Source organism: Pelophylax lessonae, assembly GCF_965119305.1.
Source record: "Pelophylax lessonae genome assembly, chromosome: 8".
Lineage (NCBI taxonomy): Eukaryota > Metazoa > Chordata > Amphibia > Anura > Ranidae > Pelophylax > Pelophylax lessonae.
Window position 1 is genome coordinate 60931617 of NC_138775.1, and position 15764 is coordinate 60947380.

Genomic DNA, 15764 nt, shown 5'->3' on the forward strand with positions numbered 1-15764 from the left:
TATTTCGGGAAAGTGCTTGTACCGGAGTGATGCCTGCAGCTAGATGCATCACCCCGGTACCGGCGTCCATAGTCAACGGTCGGTTGTCTTGTAATGACAACCGATGCGGCTGAGAAGCCGCTCGGCTGTCATTACAAGGAGCGGGAGGGGACGTTTACACCCCCCCCCCTTCTGCCGCCTTCCGTGGCTCGCCCGGGCCTCCCGTCCCACCGGGAGGCCCGGGCAACCAGCCTGCACAGCTGCCGAAGACCTGATCAAAGCTGCATTCGGCTCTGATCAGTTCTCCATGTAACAACCCGGAAGTGATGTCATGACATCACTTCTGGGTACTCGGTGCCAGATTCAAAAAATGACATCATTCAAAACAGCCAAACTTGGCGTTTTGAATGCTTTGAAGTGCAGAGGAGCAGTTTGGGGTCTTTTAGACCCCAGATCCCTCCACAAGAGTACCTGTCAAGAAAAAAATAATTTAAATGTACGAAAATATAAGCCGATACCGATACGCAATGACCAAAATATCAGTATCTGTATCAGCAATGAAAAAACTATATCGGTCGATCACTATTGCATACATGGAAGTGTTTAGGTTTGACCTCCTATTATATGGTTTTGGGAATCTAAAGAAAAATTGTACAAGAAAATTGTATAATGTATGGCCAATTTTAAGCACAGCACATTTCTTTGCAGGTTGGGAACGTGTGCAAAACCGAATGCGTTCGTCAGTCGCAGAGATATGAACTTAGACTAAGGGCATGTTCACACCATTTGCGGTGTGGAAACGCACTTGAGATCATGCATTTTCCCGCACTGCACAAAAAATGTGCTGCCTCCTGTAGACGTACATGGGTGATATTAATTTAATAGTGCCACCCCCATGCATCTGGTAAACACGTGTGCATTTGCAGCTGCCAAAACACATGGTACTGCAGTACTATGCAGGTTGGTGCGGCGTGAAAATTAAAAATTGCACCTTTTTGTACATTTCCTGCGCAATTGGCAGTCTACTGAAATGAATGGAAAAACCTAAACAGGCCACTCACTAACATGTGGGTAGGCATAAAAGATTCATGCGCGCAGACTCACCTTTGAATGCGCCCTATGTGTGAGAAACGTGATAAAGAAGTCCCTGACACTTTTCCAAAATGTCACTGCACTGTGCTGTGGCACCATGCATTTTGCTGCGTGTGAAAACATTCACTATATTGTCAAAAGTATTGGGACGCCGGCCTTTACACACACATGAATGTTAATGGCATCGCAGTCTTAGTCCGTAGGGTTCAATATTGAGTTGGCCCACCCTTTGCAGCTTTAACAACTTCAACTCTTCTGGGTAGGCTGTTCACAAGGTTTAGGAGTGTCTATGGGAATGTTTGACCATTCTTCCAGAAGCACATTTGTGAGGTCAGGCACTGATGTTGGAGAGAAGGCCTGGCTTGCAGTCACCATTCTAATTCATCCCAAAGGTGTTCTATCGGGTTGAGGTCAGGACTCTGTGCAGGCCAGTCAAGTTCCTCCACCCCAAACTCACTCATCCATGTCTTTATGGACCTTGCAGTTCCAGGACAAAGCCTTCTAGTGCCCAGGGCGAAGATGCCACACAGCACCCCCCTCAAAATGTATACGTTTTATGGGTCAGCAAAAATCCCCTCCAAAACAATTAGAGCACTAATCTTCACACTTACCCCCTAGGCATCAATTTATTTTGCAAGCCAAAATTCTCCACAAAAAAAAAAATCTCCCTCCTCCTGTACAAATCTCCTCCCCAGCTCAAATACTCTCCCTCCCCCAAATCCCCTCTCCTAGAACTAATCGCCCCCCCCCCCCCCCCATTTTCTCTATTCCTAACACATATCCTCCAATCATCCCTACTAGCACAAATCTGCCCCCGCCCATTTCCTCCTCCTAACACAAATCACCCAATCCACCTTCCTAGTACAAATCCCCCTCTCCAAATTACCCCTTCTAGCAAAATCCTCCAAAATCTCCACTGTGCCCAGGGCAGCTGTCCCTCCTGCCCACCCCTTGTCCCGGCCCTGTGCACAAGTGTGAGCCTAGCCTGAGTGTTCCTGTGCACCATCCCAATGTGTGTCTCCCGAAATTGACGTAACCATAGAGATTATGCCAGAGATATAATTAAGTCTTAGGTGAAATGCATTAGGAGGGTGGAGTCCTGGCTAGGGGCATGTTGCACACCTGAATGCAAAGCGTATCTGTGCTCGAGATGTCTCAGCGTGCGGCCCCTTTTTTTCTATATAAAGGGCTCATTTACACCATATACAGTCAAATCACGTGTTTAAAGCAGTTGTATACTCATTCTGATCACTTTTCTCTAAATTAATAATAGCAGGCTATGTTATTTATTGTAAATTTTTATTCTCCTCTTACCGGCTTCCTTTCTGAGTAATCGTTGTTTTTCTTTTAAATTTCGTCACCCACGCATGCGCCGTTAGCCCTAATTTTCCGGCAAGCTCCTGCAAAAAAACTGGGTCTATGCCGGCGCTGCATCATTTCCTACTGTCGTCGTCAGCCCCGAGATCTCGCGAGACATGTACGGCGCTCGCTCTCGTTCTTTCCCCTAGTTTGTAGACATGATAACTTTTGCGCAAACAAATCAAAATACACTTATTGGGATTTTTTTTACCAAAAATATGTAGCAGAATACAAATTGGGCCAAAAATGATGAAAAAATTCGATTTTTACATTTTTTTTATTGAGAATGTTATATAGCAGAACGTGAAAAATATTGTTTTTTTTTTCTGAATTGCCGCCTGACACCCCCGATCGCTCCCCGCTAAGAGAGAAGAAGAGTCAGCTGTTGTAAACACAGCTGACTGTTCTTCTCCCTGGAATGATCACAGAGCGCCTGTGATCCTTCTATATAGGAACACAGGTCTTTATGGTCATTTCAGAAGCCACGCCCCCCCCACAGTTGGAATCACTCCCCTAGGCTCACATTTAACCCCTTGATCACCCATAATGTTAACCCTTTCTCTGCCAGTGTCATTATTACAGTAACAGTCCACCCAAAAGTGTCAAAAATGTCAGTCAGAGGTCCGATCCGTCCAACGCAATGTCGCAGTCACACAAAAAATCGCAGTGCCGCCATTACTAGCAAAAAAAAACAATAAAAACTACATAAATCTCTCCCGTAGTTAGTAGACGCGATAACCTTTGTGCAAACCAATCAAAACACGCTTATTGCGATTTTTTTTTTTTTTTTTTTTTTTTTTTTACCAAAAATATGTAGCAGAAAACAAATCGGCCTAAAATGTTAAAAAATTTTGATTTTTAATTTTTTTTTTGAGAATTTCATATAGCAGAATGTGAAAAATATTATTATTTTTTTTTTTCAAAATTGTCGCTCTTTTTTTTGTTTATAGCGCAAAAATTAAAATCGCACAGGTGATCAAATACAATTTTATTTGGGTACAGCATCGCACAACCGTGCAATAAAAGTAACGCAGTGCCGAATCGCAAAATAGGGCCTGGTCAGGAAGGGGGCAAATCCTTCCGGTCTTAAAGTGGTTAAATGTGGTATCAATGTCAGAGTTTACTACCGCTTTAAATTCAGTATGGAGGCATATGCAAGAAAGATTGATGTATTTCAATGAGCCTAGTTTACACTATTTCTGTGCTTTCGTGTGCGTTTAAAAAAAAAGTACAGCGTGCTGCATTTCTTTTTTCCAAGGAAAAGTATGTAAATGCAACACAGATGCTTGTAAATGCAACACAAACGCATATAAATCAGTAACAATCATACACCACAAACATACTGCAAATGCAACAAAAACGCACCACAAATGCTCCGCAAAAGCACGACAAATACATGTAAATGCACATGCAGAACTATACAATATTTCCTGTCCAAGTTATACCCTGACGCAAAGGACATCACTGGTCAGGAAGAACAGGCAAACCTCCAGAATAATGACAAGACAACAATGGAATTAAAAACAGGTTTAAATCCCTCCGCTACCCTGTGACAAAAAGGTGTTTTTACTGATTTTTAGGTCTCCACTAGAGACATAAATTATGTGAAGTATCAACCAAATGATCAGATAAACAGCAGCAATGTGCAACTACTGAGTGGATGCTGGTCAGTACTGAACAGAGAATAACAATTAAAAGAAAAAAAAAACAGTATGCCAACTGGGATACTAGGAGTAACTTTCACAACTGACCACTAGGTGGCAGCACAGTATAACACATTCCTAGAGAACAGGGATTAGTGATGGCTAACCTTGGAACCCTCAGATGTTTTGGAACTACATTTCCCATAATGCTCACATACACTGCAGGGTGCATGAGCATAGTCACTAAGTAAAGTTCCCTTGCAAAATTAACAGTGCAATAATATACTGAAACATAAGTGCAGTTACTTGCAGTTCCCTGAGAAGGGAGGCTGGCTGGAGCCAGTTAGTTCAGGTAGCTCGTTGCAGGGATACTCAAACAGAATCTGGGAAGGGATGGAGGAGTCTGTTCTATAACCACAAAAATAGTGTAACGCAACAATATTAACCACTTCGGGACCGGAAGATTTCCCCCCCTAATGACCAGGCCACTTTTTGCGATTCGGCACTGCGTTACTTTAACTGACAATTGTAACACTGTACCCAAAAAATATTGATGTCCTATTTTTCCCCACAAATAGAGCTTTCTTTTGGTGGTATTTGATCACCTGTGCGATTTTGTTTTTTGTTTTTTTGCGTTATAAACAAAAAAGAGCGACATTCTAAAATAAAAACAACAATATTTTTCACATTCTGCTATATAACTTTCCCAATAAAAAAAATGAAAAATCCAATTTTTCATAATTTTAGGCCAATTTGTATTCTGCTACATTTGTTATGGTAAAAAAAAAAAAAAAAAAAATCCCAATAAGTGTATTTTTAATTGGTTCGCGGCAAATGTCACGTCTACAAACTAGAGCAAAGATTTATGTCATTTTTTTTTTAATTTATTTTTTTACTAGTAATGGCGGCAATCAGCAAATTTTAGCGGTACTGCGACATTGCGGTGGACAGATTGGACACCTAACTGACATTTTTGACACTTTTGGGTGGACCAGTGACATTACTACAATAATCAGTGCTAAAAATATGCACTGTTACTGTAATAATGAAACCTGCAGAGAAGGGGTTAACACTAGGGGCGATCAAAGGGTTAAATGTATGCCTAGTGGGTGTTTTCTAACTGTGGGGAGGATGGGCTTATGGAATCAACACAAGGACCTGTGTTCCTAAATAGGGGGATCACAGAAGCCCTGTGTTGATTGCTGACAGAACAGCGGTCTGTGTTTACAACAGCAGACCACTGTTCTGTCTCCACAGGGAGCGATCGTGGCAGCCCGGCGGCAATCGTGGCTGCCGGCTCCGCAGATCAGCTTCCCCCACTAGCGATTGGGCGGGTACGTTGTTTCGCAGGAACCTGCCGACCTGCCGCAGTATATCTGCAGCGGCTGGTCGGCAAGTGGTTAACATATACAGTGGGTATAGAAAAGAATCACTACCTCCTTTACAATAATCACATTTTGTTTCTTTGCAGCCTGAAATGAAGACATGCACAGTTTTTGGTTTACCCAGTTGTAATTACTGTGCAACTTATAACATCCAAGTGAAAGATATTACACCAGCATTTTAGAAAATTCAAAAACAGAATCACCAATGTTGGTAAAAGGATCAACCCCTCCCCCTTCCCCTTCCCTTAAAAATGACTTCAAAATTCAATCAGGTGTAGCTAATCACCTTCTCAATTACACACAAAGCCATTTGACTTTCAACTGTGGTCATTTTGATTAGCTCAGCATGAAAAGAGCTTTCCTGGGGCATTCCAGTTCCTGGTAGTGCAACTGAAGCAAACAATCAACTATGGGTGGCAAGACACTTCCAAAAGATCTCCTGGATAAAGTTGTTGACAGGCACAAGTCAGGAGATGGATACAAAAATAAATTCAAAGGCTTTATTAATGCCTATAAGCACAGTAAAGTCTATTATTAAGAAGTTACAACACAGACCCTCCCTGGATCAGGACGTCTCTCCAAACTGGAAGAAAAAGCCAAGAGGAAACTGGTCAGAGAGGCTACCAAGAGGCCTACAGCAACTCTGAAGCAGTTGCAGGAATTTATGACAGAGTGGTCATTGTGTGCATGTGACAACAATATCACAGATTCTCCACAAATGTGTCTTGTATGAGAGGGTTGTATGAAATAAGTCACTCCTAAAGAAAAGCCACATGCAGTCACGACTGAGCTTTGCCAGAACACACCTTGAAGATTCTGAGGCCACATGGAAAAAAGGTGTTCTGGTCAGATTAGACTAACATTTAAATATATGGCCTCAACACCAAACTATATATCTGGTGGAAATCCAATACAGCTCACCATCCAAATAACACCATTCCTACAGTACAGCATGGAGGTGGTAATATCCTGTTATGGGGGTGTTTCTCTGCAGCAGGGACTGGAGCACTTGTCAGGATTGAAGGAAAAATGGATCTGGCAAAATACCATCAAATTCTTGAGGATAATCTGCTGCCCTCCTCCAGAAAGTAGTCAATGAGAAGAAGGTTTACCTTCCAACATGACAATGACCCAAAGCACACAGCAAAAATGGCGGTCGATGGTGAAAAAAGTGAATGTCCTTGTATGGCCTAGTCAGAGCCAAGCCCAAGACCAAGAAACCCCATTGAAAACCTGTGCAATGACTTGAGGACTGCAGTACACAGATAGTAACTGTCAAATTTTTTTTTTAGTAAAAAGTAAAATTTTTTACTATTACTATTTACTATTACTATTTTAGTAAAATAGTAAAGCATCAAATTTAACTGAACTTGAGCAGTTCTGCAAAGAAGAGTGGGCAAATACTGCAAAGTCTAGATGTGCAAAGTTAACAGAGACATATCCCAACAGACTAAAGACTGTAATTAAAGCAAAAGGTGGTTCAACAAAATACGGACACAAAATACTGACATAAGGGGGTAATCCTTTTTCCAACTCAGTGATTCGGTTTCTGAATTTTTTTTTTTTTTTACAGCTCTGCAAAGAAACCAATAAGTTTTTTGAGAAAGCTTGAATGAACAAGCTGAAGTTAGAAGCTGATTGTCTACCATGCACATCTGCACCAGAGGTGCTTAGTGCAGGAAAAGGTTCCTGGTGAGTAGAGCTACTGTAGGAGACAGTGGGGTTGATTTACTCCATAGGAAGCAACTCTGATTGACAACAGCAGGAGCCAATGGCTACCTCCATGGCCAGTGAGGAGAGAGAGTGGAAAGAGCCGCTACTCTCAGGCAGAGCACTGGATCAAAATCAGGCTCAGGTAAGTATAAAGGGGGGGGGATCCTGCACACAAAAGGTTTTTTACGTTAATTCAGAGAATGCATTAAGGCAAAAAAATTAAGGCTTTAGAGTCACTTCAACCTGCATACTGGTGTGTTTTTTTTTTTTCCAGTGGCCCACCAGAGTTGTATAAAGTACTCGAAACCCATACTTGAGTAAAAGTACAAGTGCTCGATCAAAAAGTGACTTGAGTAGAAGTGAAAGTGCTCGATCAAAAAGTGACTTGAGTAGAAGTACTAAAGTATTCAACATTTTTTGTACTTAAGTATTGCAAGTAGTTTTTTAAAAAATTTTGCTACTCAAGTACTGAAAGTAAAAGTACAAGTACTGTGTTATGTAGTTATTAAAGAAAGAAGTCAAAAGTTTGAACATCATATTGTTTTTTATTATTTCAAATGCAGCTTTTATTTATATATACAGTAGCTTTTATTTTCGTATGCGCTGATAATACACATGTTTTGAGCTTCATGAAACCTGCCATCTACTGTTCTGGCAGTGGTAATTTTTATAATAGTAACTAGTAACTATGCAGCACAAAAAAAAAATATCGGAGTAGAAGTATTGAAATCATTGAACAAATGTAGTGAAGTAAAAGTGGAAGTAGGAGAAAAAAATTCTACTCTAGGAAAGTACAGATACCGCCTTTCGGTACTTAAGTACCGTAGTGAAGTAGTTCTACTTAGTTACTATACATCTCTGTGGCCCACACAAAGCAATTAAAAGATTTGGTCACTGCCACTGCAGTCCCATCTGTCAGTGCTTCTCTGAGCACTGAATGGGGGGAGAAGATGGAATTGATATCTCTAAGGTTGCCCAGGTTATAGTGGGAGCCTAGGGGGATTGCGTAGAATGAAGTTATATGGGTCCACGCCTGTCACTTAGGAGGTGAGTAAAGGGGCACTCTGCTTCATTATTATATACAAAGCCAGGTAAGGACCAGTAACATAGGAAAAAACATTCCATGTAGAAGAGATGACCATAGCAGAGAGGTGTCACCTGTGGCTGACTTGGTCTCCGTTGTTGCAAGCATTAAAAATAATGTTCCTGCATATTGAGTAAATATTCACCCAGGTTAATACTTTGTTGTATTGTTGGGACTGGGACTGTACTTTCTAAATTCTGCAGAGTTATCAGAGTTGTTCTTGAACATACAAACCTCAAAGATCTCTAATATGCAAAGTTCACATTTTGTTGCGGCAGTCAAGGGCTAGCATGTTCTTTACTGGGCTGTACAGGGTTTACAGGTCCATGGTCCCCAACTGTGGCAGAGTTGAAAATGGGCAGCCACCAGGTTCAGCAGTATCCCCTTGTGAGCTAACTTTTGCAGCTTAAGGGGGGGGGATATTGTTTGAGAAAGCTGGTAAAATTACAGTTCAGCCATGTATTTACTGCCCCTAACCAAACAAGTGTAAACAAGGCCTACCAGTCCTAAAATGTGGTGGTTGCATTATTTTTTTTCTTTTCTGTTTTTTATCTCCTGTATCTTTGCCTGGTGAAACAGCCAGTAACACACACCGTGTCATAGAGTGATAAAGGTCGCTCACCCTATTGCCCTTTTACCTGATCTGTGGCCCAGGGGGCCACATGCTACCTTTGGAACTCTAGCAGATAGTAGTCTGTGTGTTGGTGATTACCTGAGACAGTGAATGACAAGCAGGAAAAATATCTTTTATAATTAATCTTGAAGAAAGGCATATCAAATGTGGCACAAGCACATATATTGAATTATTGATTTGTAAGGTGGTTGTAATAGCAGTGATTATTTGCACTTTCATGTACCGTGTCTCCAGCCTTTGGCTTTTTCTCAAAGCATGTCCTCATTCTCCAACAATCTCCCATACTATGTTTCCAGTCTCTGACAATCTCCCGTTGCAAGTCTGGCCTCTCTGTCAGCTATCTGTAGTATTAAGCAGGCCATACACGGATTGACATTCAGCCGGTTTAGCAGGGAGTGGCCGAGATTCGATCTATGTATGGGCAGGCTAATTGTACCCAAGTACAATCGCATAGTTGCCAACATTTAAAAAAAATTTCCAGGGACACTTTGCAGCACAGCTATCAATTACCACGCCCACTTTCCGGAAGCTCCGCCCACTCTACATAATTAATCTCGCCTACTTATCAGATTATAGAGTCTACTCAATATAGAGAGAATTACAGGAAATTAAAAAGGGAATTTCAAATTTAAGGCCACAGTAGCAGAGTTGGAATAATTCCCCCATTCAGCTGCACTACTTCTGCGTAACATTTACGGGCAGCCCGATTAACAGGCGCTTCCAGGGACAATATAAATTACCTGGGACAGGCTCCTATTTACAGGGACTGTCCCAGGAAAAAAGGGGCAGTTGGCAAGTATGCAATCGACTTGGGTACAACCAGCCTGTCAGATGTTTTACATACGATTATTGCCAGCAGCTATAGCTGATCATTATGCTCTGTCCATTGGGAAGGCTCCCCGTGCCCCCCCCCCCCCCCATCAGAACACAATAGCACTGCAGGAGGCATTCCCTCATCAACACTGATTGTGTTGATGGGGGAATCAAACAATCTTTTTTCCTTCCACCCGTGGTGGAAAAAAAAAATCAAATCATCTATAGGCTTTCACAATCACTGAATATCATGTATGGTCCTTTTGATGAAGTCAAGGACCTCATTTGATGCCCTCTGGTAGGTATGTCGACCGCCATTAGACTATTGTATCAGGACTTCTGAAATTCTCTCCTCTCCTGCTCTTCATAACAGATGTAGCACCCTGCAAGGTAGGTGCTAGGCAAAAGTATAGTGGGTCTTTTCAGCTGGCTGTCATGTCTCCCAGGTGTTGCTATTGAGAATGGGTAGTCTCCCCACTGGCTCCATGAGAGGGTTCTCATTGGGCAGTGGAGGAAACCCAAATCAGTGGCACATTTAGGCTTGTATCTACCCCAGAAAGGCAGATTCTGCCACACAGGGTTCTGGGAGGGGGTATAAGTTTGAAGGGAGCGCATGACTCAGCGTCTTTGGCTGGAAGCAGAGTCCCAGGAGGGAGAGTGCGGCTGTCTCTCCTCCTGTCAGAAGGATCGGGTGTCCCGGGCGGCTTGCCTGAGGGGACTGAGAGGTGGGCTGAGCTGAGCTGCAGAGAGGATCCAGTGTCCCGAGGACCAGCAGACTAGAGCGGGTCCAGTCTCAGGAAAGTTCGTGAGTATTGCAAACTGCCCCTGGGGGGTCTGCCTAGCAAGAGGGGACTGCTCCGGTGAAGGTCCAAGGGATCCAGGAGCTAGCTAGCGGTAAAAAAGGGGGTGCCAAGTGAGTGGACCCTGAAGTGTCAAAGGGGGCACCAGCGGTTAGGCCCTGAAGAGTTAATGTGTACAGTGTGCAGTGAACAGAGTTAAGAGTTGCAGCACCATCAGCAGTTACAAGGAGCTACCTCAGTCAGTGAAGGGCTGGGGGAAGTTGTTCATAGGACTTTTGAGCTAAACAGAGTGTCAAGAGTCAAGTCTTACTACAGTCCAGGATCTTTTGAGTTAACCAGCGTGTTAAAAGCCAAGTTCTAGCACAGTTCAGCAAGACAGCAGTTTTCAAGCATCAGTAAGTGTTGGTCGGCATCCAGCTGGCGTCAAGACAGCGCTAACAGGCATTTTTTTACATTTTTTTTACTGTCCCAGATTTACCTAGTTGAGCCAGAGGAGTATCTCACTCATTCCCTTCTCCCATCCCCATTATCAAATAAACAAAACAAAGCAAAGATGCCGGAATGGTCATTGTCTCCAATCTCACACTTGGGTATTCAGCTTAACCACTTAAGCCCCGGAGGATTTGGCTGCTAAAGGACCAGGGGTTTTTTTGCGATTTTTTACTGCGTGACTTTAACGGACAATTGCGCGGTCGTGCGACGCTGTACCTAAACGAATTTGACGTCCTTTTTTTCCCACAAACAGAGCTTTCTTTTGGTGGTATTTGATCACCTGTGCGATTTTTTGATCACGCGCTATAAACAAAAAAAGAGCGTAAATTTTGCAAAAATAACAATATTTTTCACATTTTTTTATATGAAATTCCCCAAAAAAAAAAGTAAAAATCAAAATTTTTTAACATTTTTCGGCCAATTTGTTTTATGCTACCTATGTTTGGTAAAAAAAATCGCAAAAAGCGTATTTTGATTGGTTTGCGCAAAAGTTATCGCGTTTACTAACAAAGAGAAAGATTTTTGTCATTTTTGGTGTTTTTTTTTTTAACGCGTAATGGCGGCGATCTGCGATTTTTTTTTTTCGGTACTGCGACATTGCGGCGGACAGATCGGACCCTTGACTGACATTTTTGACACTTTTGGGGTTACCAGTGACATTACTGCAGTAATCAGTGCTATACATATGCACTGTTACTGCAAAAATGACACTGGCAGGGAAGGGGTTAACTTTATTGGACAGGGAGGGGTTAAGTGTGTCCTAGGGGCGTGCTTTCTACTGTGTAGGGACATTGCTATTGGTGTAAAAGCAAAGATCAACCGTTCTACATAGTAGAACGGTCAGATCTTTACTTTCACACAGGGAGAACTGACAGGCAGCTTGTTTACACAAGCTGCTCTGTCTTTCTCCCTTCACAGGAGCGATCGCAGTGTGACTGGCGGACATCGAGTCCGCCGGTCACACGCACTGACTTGCCTGTGAACGAGCCGCGGCGGGCGCGCGCCTCGGCGGGCGCGCGCCCGCTCGCTATAGGCTCGCAAGTCAGTGACAGGCGAGTGACGTACCGATACGTCACTCTGCCTGGCCGGGGCTGACCGCCGCAGTATATAGTCGTGCGGCGGTCGGCAACCGGTTAAATGGGCTGAAGGTGTAACCAGTAACAATGGCAGACTCATCTCAGGCCCAATGCCTGGAAAACCTGCTACATATAGATGGGAGGGTTCCATAGTCCCAAGAACAATGTTACTGATAACAATTCAGCACAGGCAGAGAATACAAGAAGTTATCAGTTTACATTATTTTTAGCAGGATCAACAGGTATTTTTGGCATTTATCAAAGAGACCTAATAAAACACTTTCAATGCTATATTTAATAGATTAAAAGAAAGAGAAATTCATTGTTAGGGTTTACATACCTTTTATTCTTATCAGTTCTCCTATTTGAATACATAGGGAAGCTTTTGTTTAGACCTAGCTACTATGTAATCGTCACTGCTATATTTAGTATTCGGCCTTGTCTGCTAATAAAATGTTATCCTTCCTAGGCAGAGAATGTGTATTCTTTGCTCATTTGTCAATAAATGACCGTGTACATACTGTAGCTGGCAGCTGCCAAAAAAAAGGCAGAAATGTGCAGATGTCCATAAACCGGGGAACGCTAAGTTCCTGTTTGATTACACAGGGGCTTTCACAGGCAAAGTTTAGCAGAATTTTCATTTTGGGAGAGCGACAAAGCGCTGGAAAAGTCCGTCCTCCATAGAGAAAGCCATGAAGCCAGTCGCTTTGCTGCTTGCCTTGTGTTTCTCTGGGGCCACGAGCCTCCGAATTTGCTCCTTTAATGTACAAATTTTTGGAGAGGCCAAGTGCTCCAAGAGGGAAGTGATGACCGTGCTACACAAGGTAGGTTTCATTTAATCTACATCTTAGGTTCTGCATGGACTGCTTGATTTCCATTGACAATCTGACCACCCCTAGGTACTAACAGATACAGACAGCTTGCAGGATGTATGGATAAGATTGTTTAGCATTGTGCAAAATCGTTGTTTTTTTTACATCTTCTAATTATGTTTTTTCCACCCTACAAAGAATAGAAAATGAGATTTGCGCCAGACAGGTGGCGCTACACCTACAGAGTAGGCACACATACCAAGCAGGGTCAGACTGGCAACTTTCCACCCAGGGGGCAAGTACAAACTAGAGGCCCATGGTGCAGCGACAATGCCCCCCTCCCACTCTCCATTTTCCCATCCTCCTCCTGACCCCCATTCCAGGATGAAGCCCTGCTCCAGGTACTCTCTACTCACTGGCTGAATCCGGGTTACCAACCTGGCCAGCAGGGGGTGGTTGGGGGGAGCTGGGACAGTTCGGTTGGGGCTGGCCAGGGGAGGAGAGTATCCAGTGGGGCATGGAACTGGCCTCTGCTCAGACAGTTTACACCATCTATGCTGGGGGAGAGGCCTGCGCTCTGTCCTTGTCTTCAACCTGCACTCAGTAGGTCAGTGGTGGGGACTTTTTACTTCTCTTCACCAGGAATCCTTTAGGCATGTCTGTGGCAGAAGCGGAGCAGCCTTTTTACAGGACATCAGAGCGGCCCAGGGGGCAATTGCCCCCCTGCCCCCTGGCCCAGTCCTCCCCTGATAACAAGGGCCTACATAGGCTTCCATATAACAAAAAAGATAAGTAAATTCAATACAAAAACAAAGAAACAGCATAAGCTATGTCCTCAGGACTGGTCAAGGATACCAGAAAAAATATTTGACTTCTGAGCTGGCGGGTGACAATGGGACACTCGCCCTTTCAGATTTCATATGTAACACAGAAACCTGAACCAGAAATAGCAATAGGGTTTCTGACACAGAGTCTGTCAGTCACTTCTATAGACTGTGTGAGACAGTCTATTCTATTCATAAGAAGAAAAAAGTGCATAAAAAGGGGGAGGAGAAAAAAATGGAGGTAGGGGGCTTGAGGGATAATCATACCTCCAGGCTCACATTACAGCAGGCCCTCCGGATGGCCCATGCACATGGACAAACTAGGGCGAGGTCCATCTTTTACCATCATGTTGTAAAATGATGTGATCATCAAAGTAGAACTAAGGGCAAAGTGATCTAAGGGTTTTTTTTTTAATAATAGTAATAATAACAATAAGTAAATTACACAAAGAAAGCTGCACTCAGATTAGTTAAAGCAAAAAAGGCATTAATGAGAAATTTTCTATTTGCAAAAGGTCAGCTGTTGCACATATATAGGATAAAACATAACATGAGATAATAAAAGGAGGTGCAGCGCTATAGGTAAGTCCAATCAGTCCAGAAATCCTTAGGCAGAGATCAGCTGATCGGGCAAGTGAGTGACACCACCAACCACACTGCCTCTTACCATCAAGCCCATGTCCTCAGAGCATTTTCACATATCTCACATCAGGCTCATCCGGTCTCCTTAACCACTTTACCACTGGAGGATTTTGCTGTCTTACGTCCAGGCCACTTTTTGCGATTCGGCACTGTGCGACTTTAACTGAAAATTGCACGGTCGTGCGAGGCCATACCCAAACGAAATTTACGTCCTTTTTTTCCCACAAACAGAGCTTTCTTTTGGTGGTATTTGATCACCTGTGTGATTTTTACTTTTTCCGCTATAAACAAAAAAAGAGTGTAAATTTTGAAAAAATAACAATATCTTTCACATTTTTTATATGAAATTCCCCCCCAAAAAAATGTAAAAATCAAAATTTTTTTAAATCTTTGGCCAATTTGTTTTCTGCTACCCATGTTTGGTAAAAAAAATCACAATAAGCATATTTTGATTGGTTTGCGCAAAAGTTATTGCGTTTACTAACTAAGGGAAAGATTTCTGTAATTTTTGGTGTTTTTTTTTTTAACGAGTAATGGTGGCGATCTGCGATTTTTTTTTTTTTTTTCTGCGGGACTACGACATTGCAGTGGACAGATCGGACCCTTGACTGACATTTTTGACACTTTTGGGGGTACCAGTGACATTTCTACAGTAATCAGTGCTATAAATATGCACTGTTACTGTAAAAATGACACTAGCAGGGAAGGGGTTAATTTTATTGGAGAGGGAGGGGTTAATGTATGCCTGGTGCTTACTAACGTGTGTGGGGGGAGTGACACAGGGACAGATCGCATGTTCAGCTATGCTGAACCCTGCAATCTGTCACTGTTTGTCACTTAGGAGATCCGCCCGCTTTGTTTACACAAGCGGGCGGATCTCCAAACTCGATTCCCCGACGATCCTCCCCTGGCCCGACTCCCGCTGTGACTGAATACAGCGGGAGAGAGCCTCCAGCGGCGCGCAAGGGGAGGAGTCCAGCGACGTAGGTCTACGTCGTTGGACGGAATCGAGCCACTTTGCCGCAGTACAGTCCCAGTGACTGGTTGGCAAGTGGTTAATCCCAGATCACCCTCCTGGATTAGATGGTAACTCCAAATTTACAGATCCCCAAAGGAGGACATTCAGATTCCCAGAGGAGAACAACCAGAAGGAGCCCCAGAGATAGAAAAATCTGTCATAGAGTAGTATTTTAGAACTCAAGTGAAATTTTATTAATAACAGGCTGACGTGTGACGTCATCACACTCGGGATGCAGCGGCCATCTTTTTGGTTAGAAACAGGAGATTTTACATGCACTGATGGTGCTCTGCAAATATGTGAGTTTATCAGCCTGTTAATAAAATTTCACTTGAGTTCTAAAATACTACTCTATGAGCGATTGCAGTCATGCTGCTTTGTCATGAAAATCAGTGTCA

General features: G+C 43.0%; 1 protein-coding gene across 1 annotated transcript in view; it reads left to right on the forward strand.

Moving 5' to 3' along the window:
* Positions 1–12616: 12616 nt before the first annotated feature.
* Positions 12617–15764, forward strand: part of DNASE1L3 (deoxyribonuclease 1L3) — a 29186-nt gene continuing 26038 nt past the window's right edge. Inside the window, exon 1 of the mRNA XM_082266046.1 lies at positions 12617–12894. Coding sequence (XP_082122172.1) covers positions 12763–12894 — 132 coding nt within the window. The 5' untranslated portion in view covers positions 12617–12762. The remainder of the gene's footprint in view (positions 12895–15764) is intronic.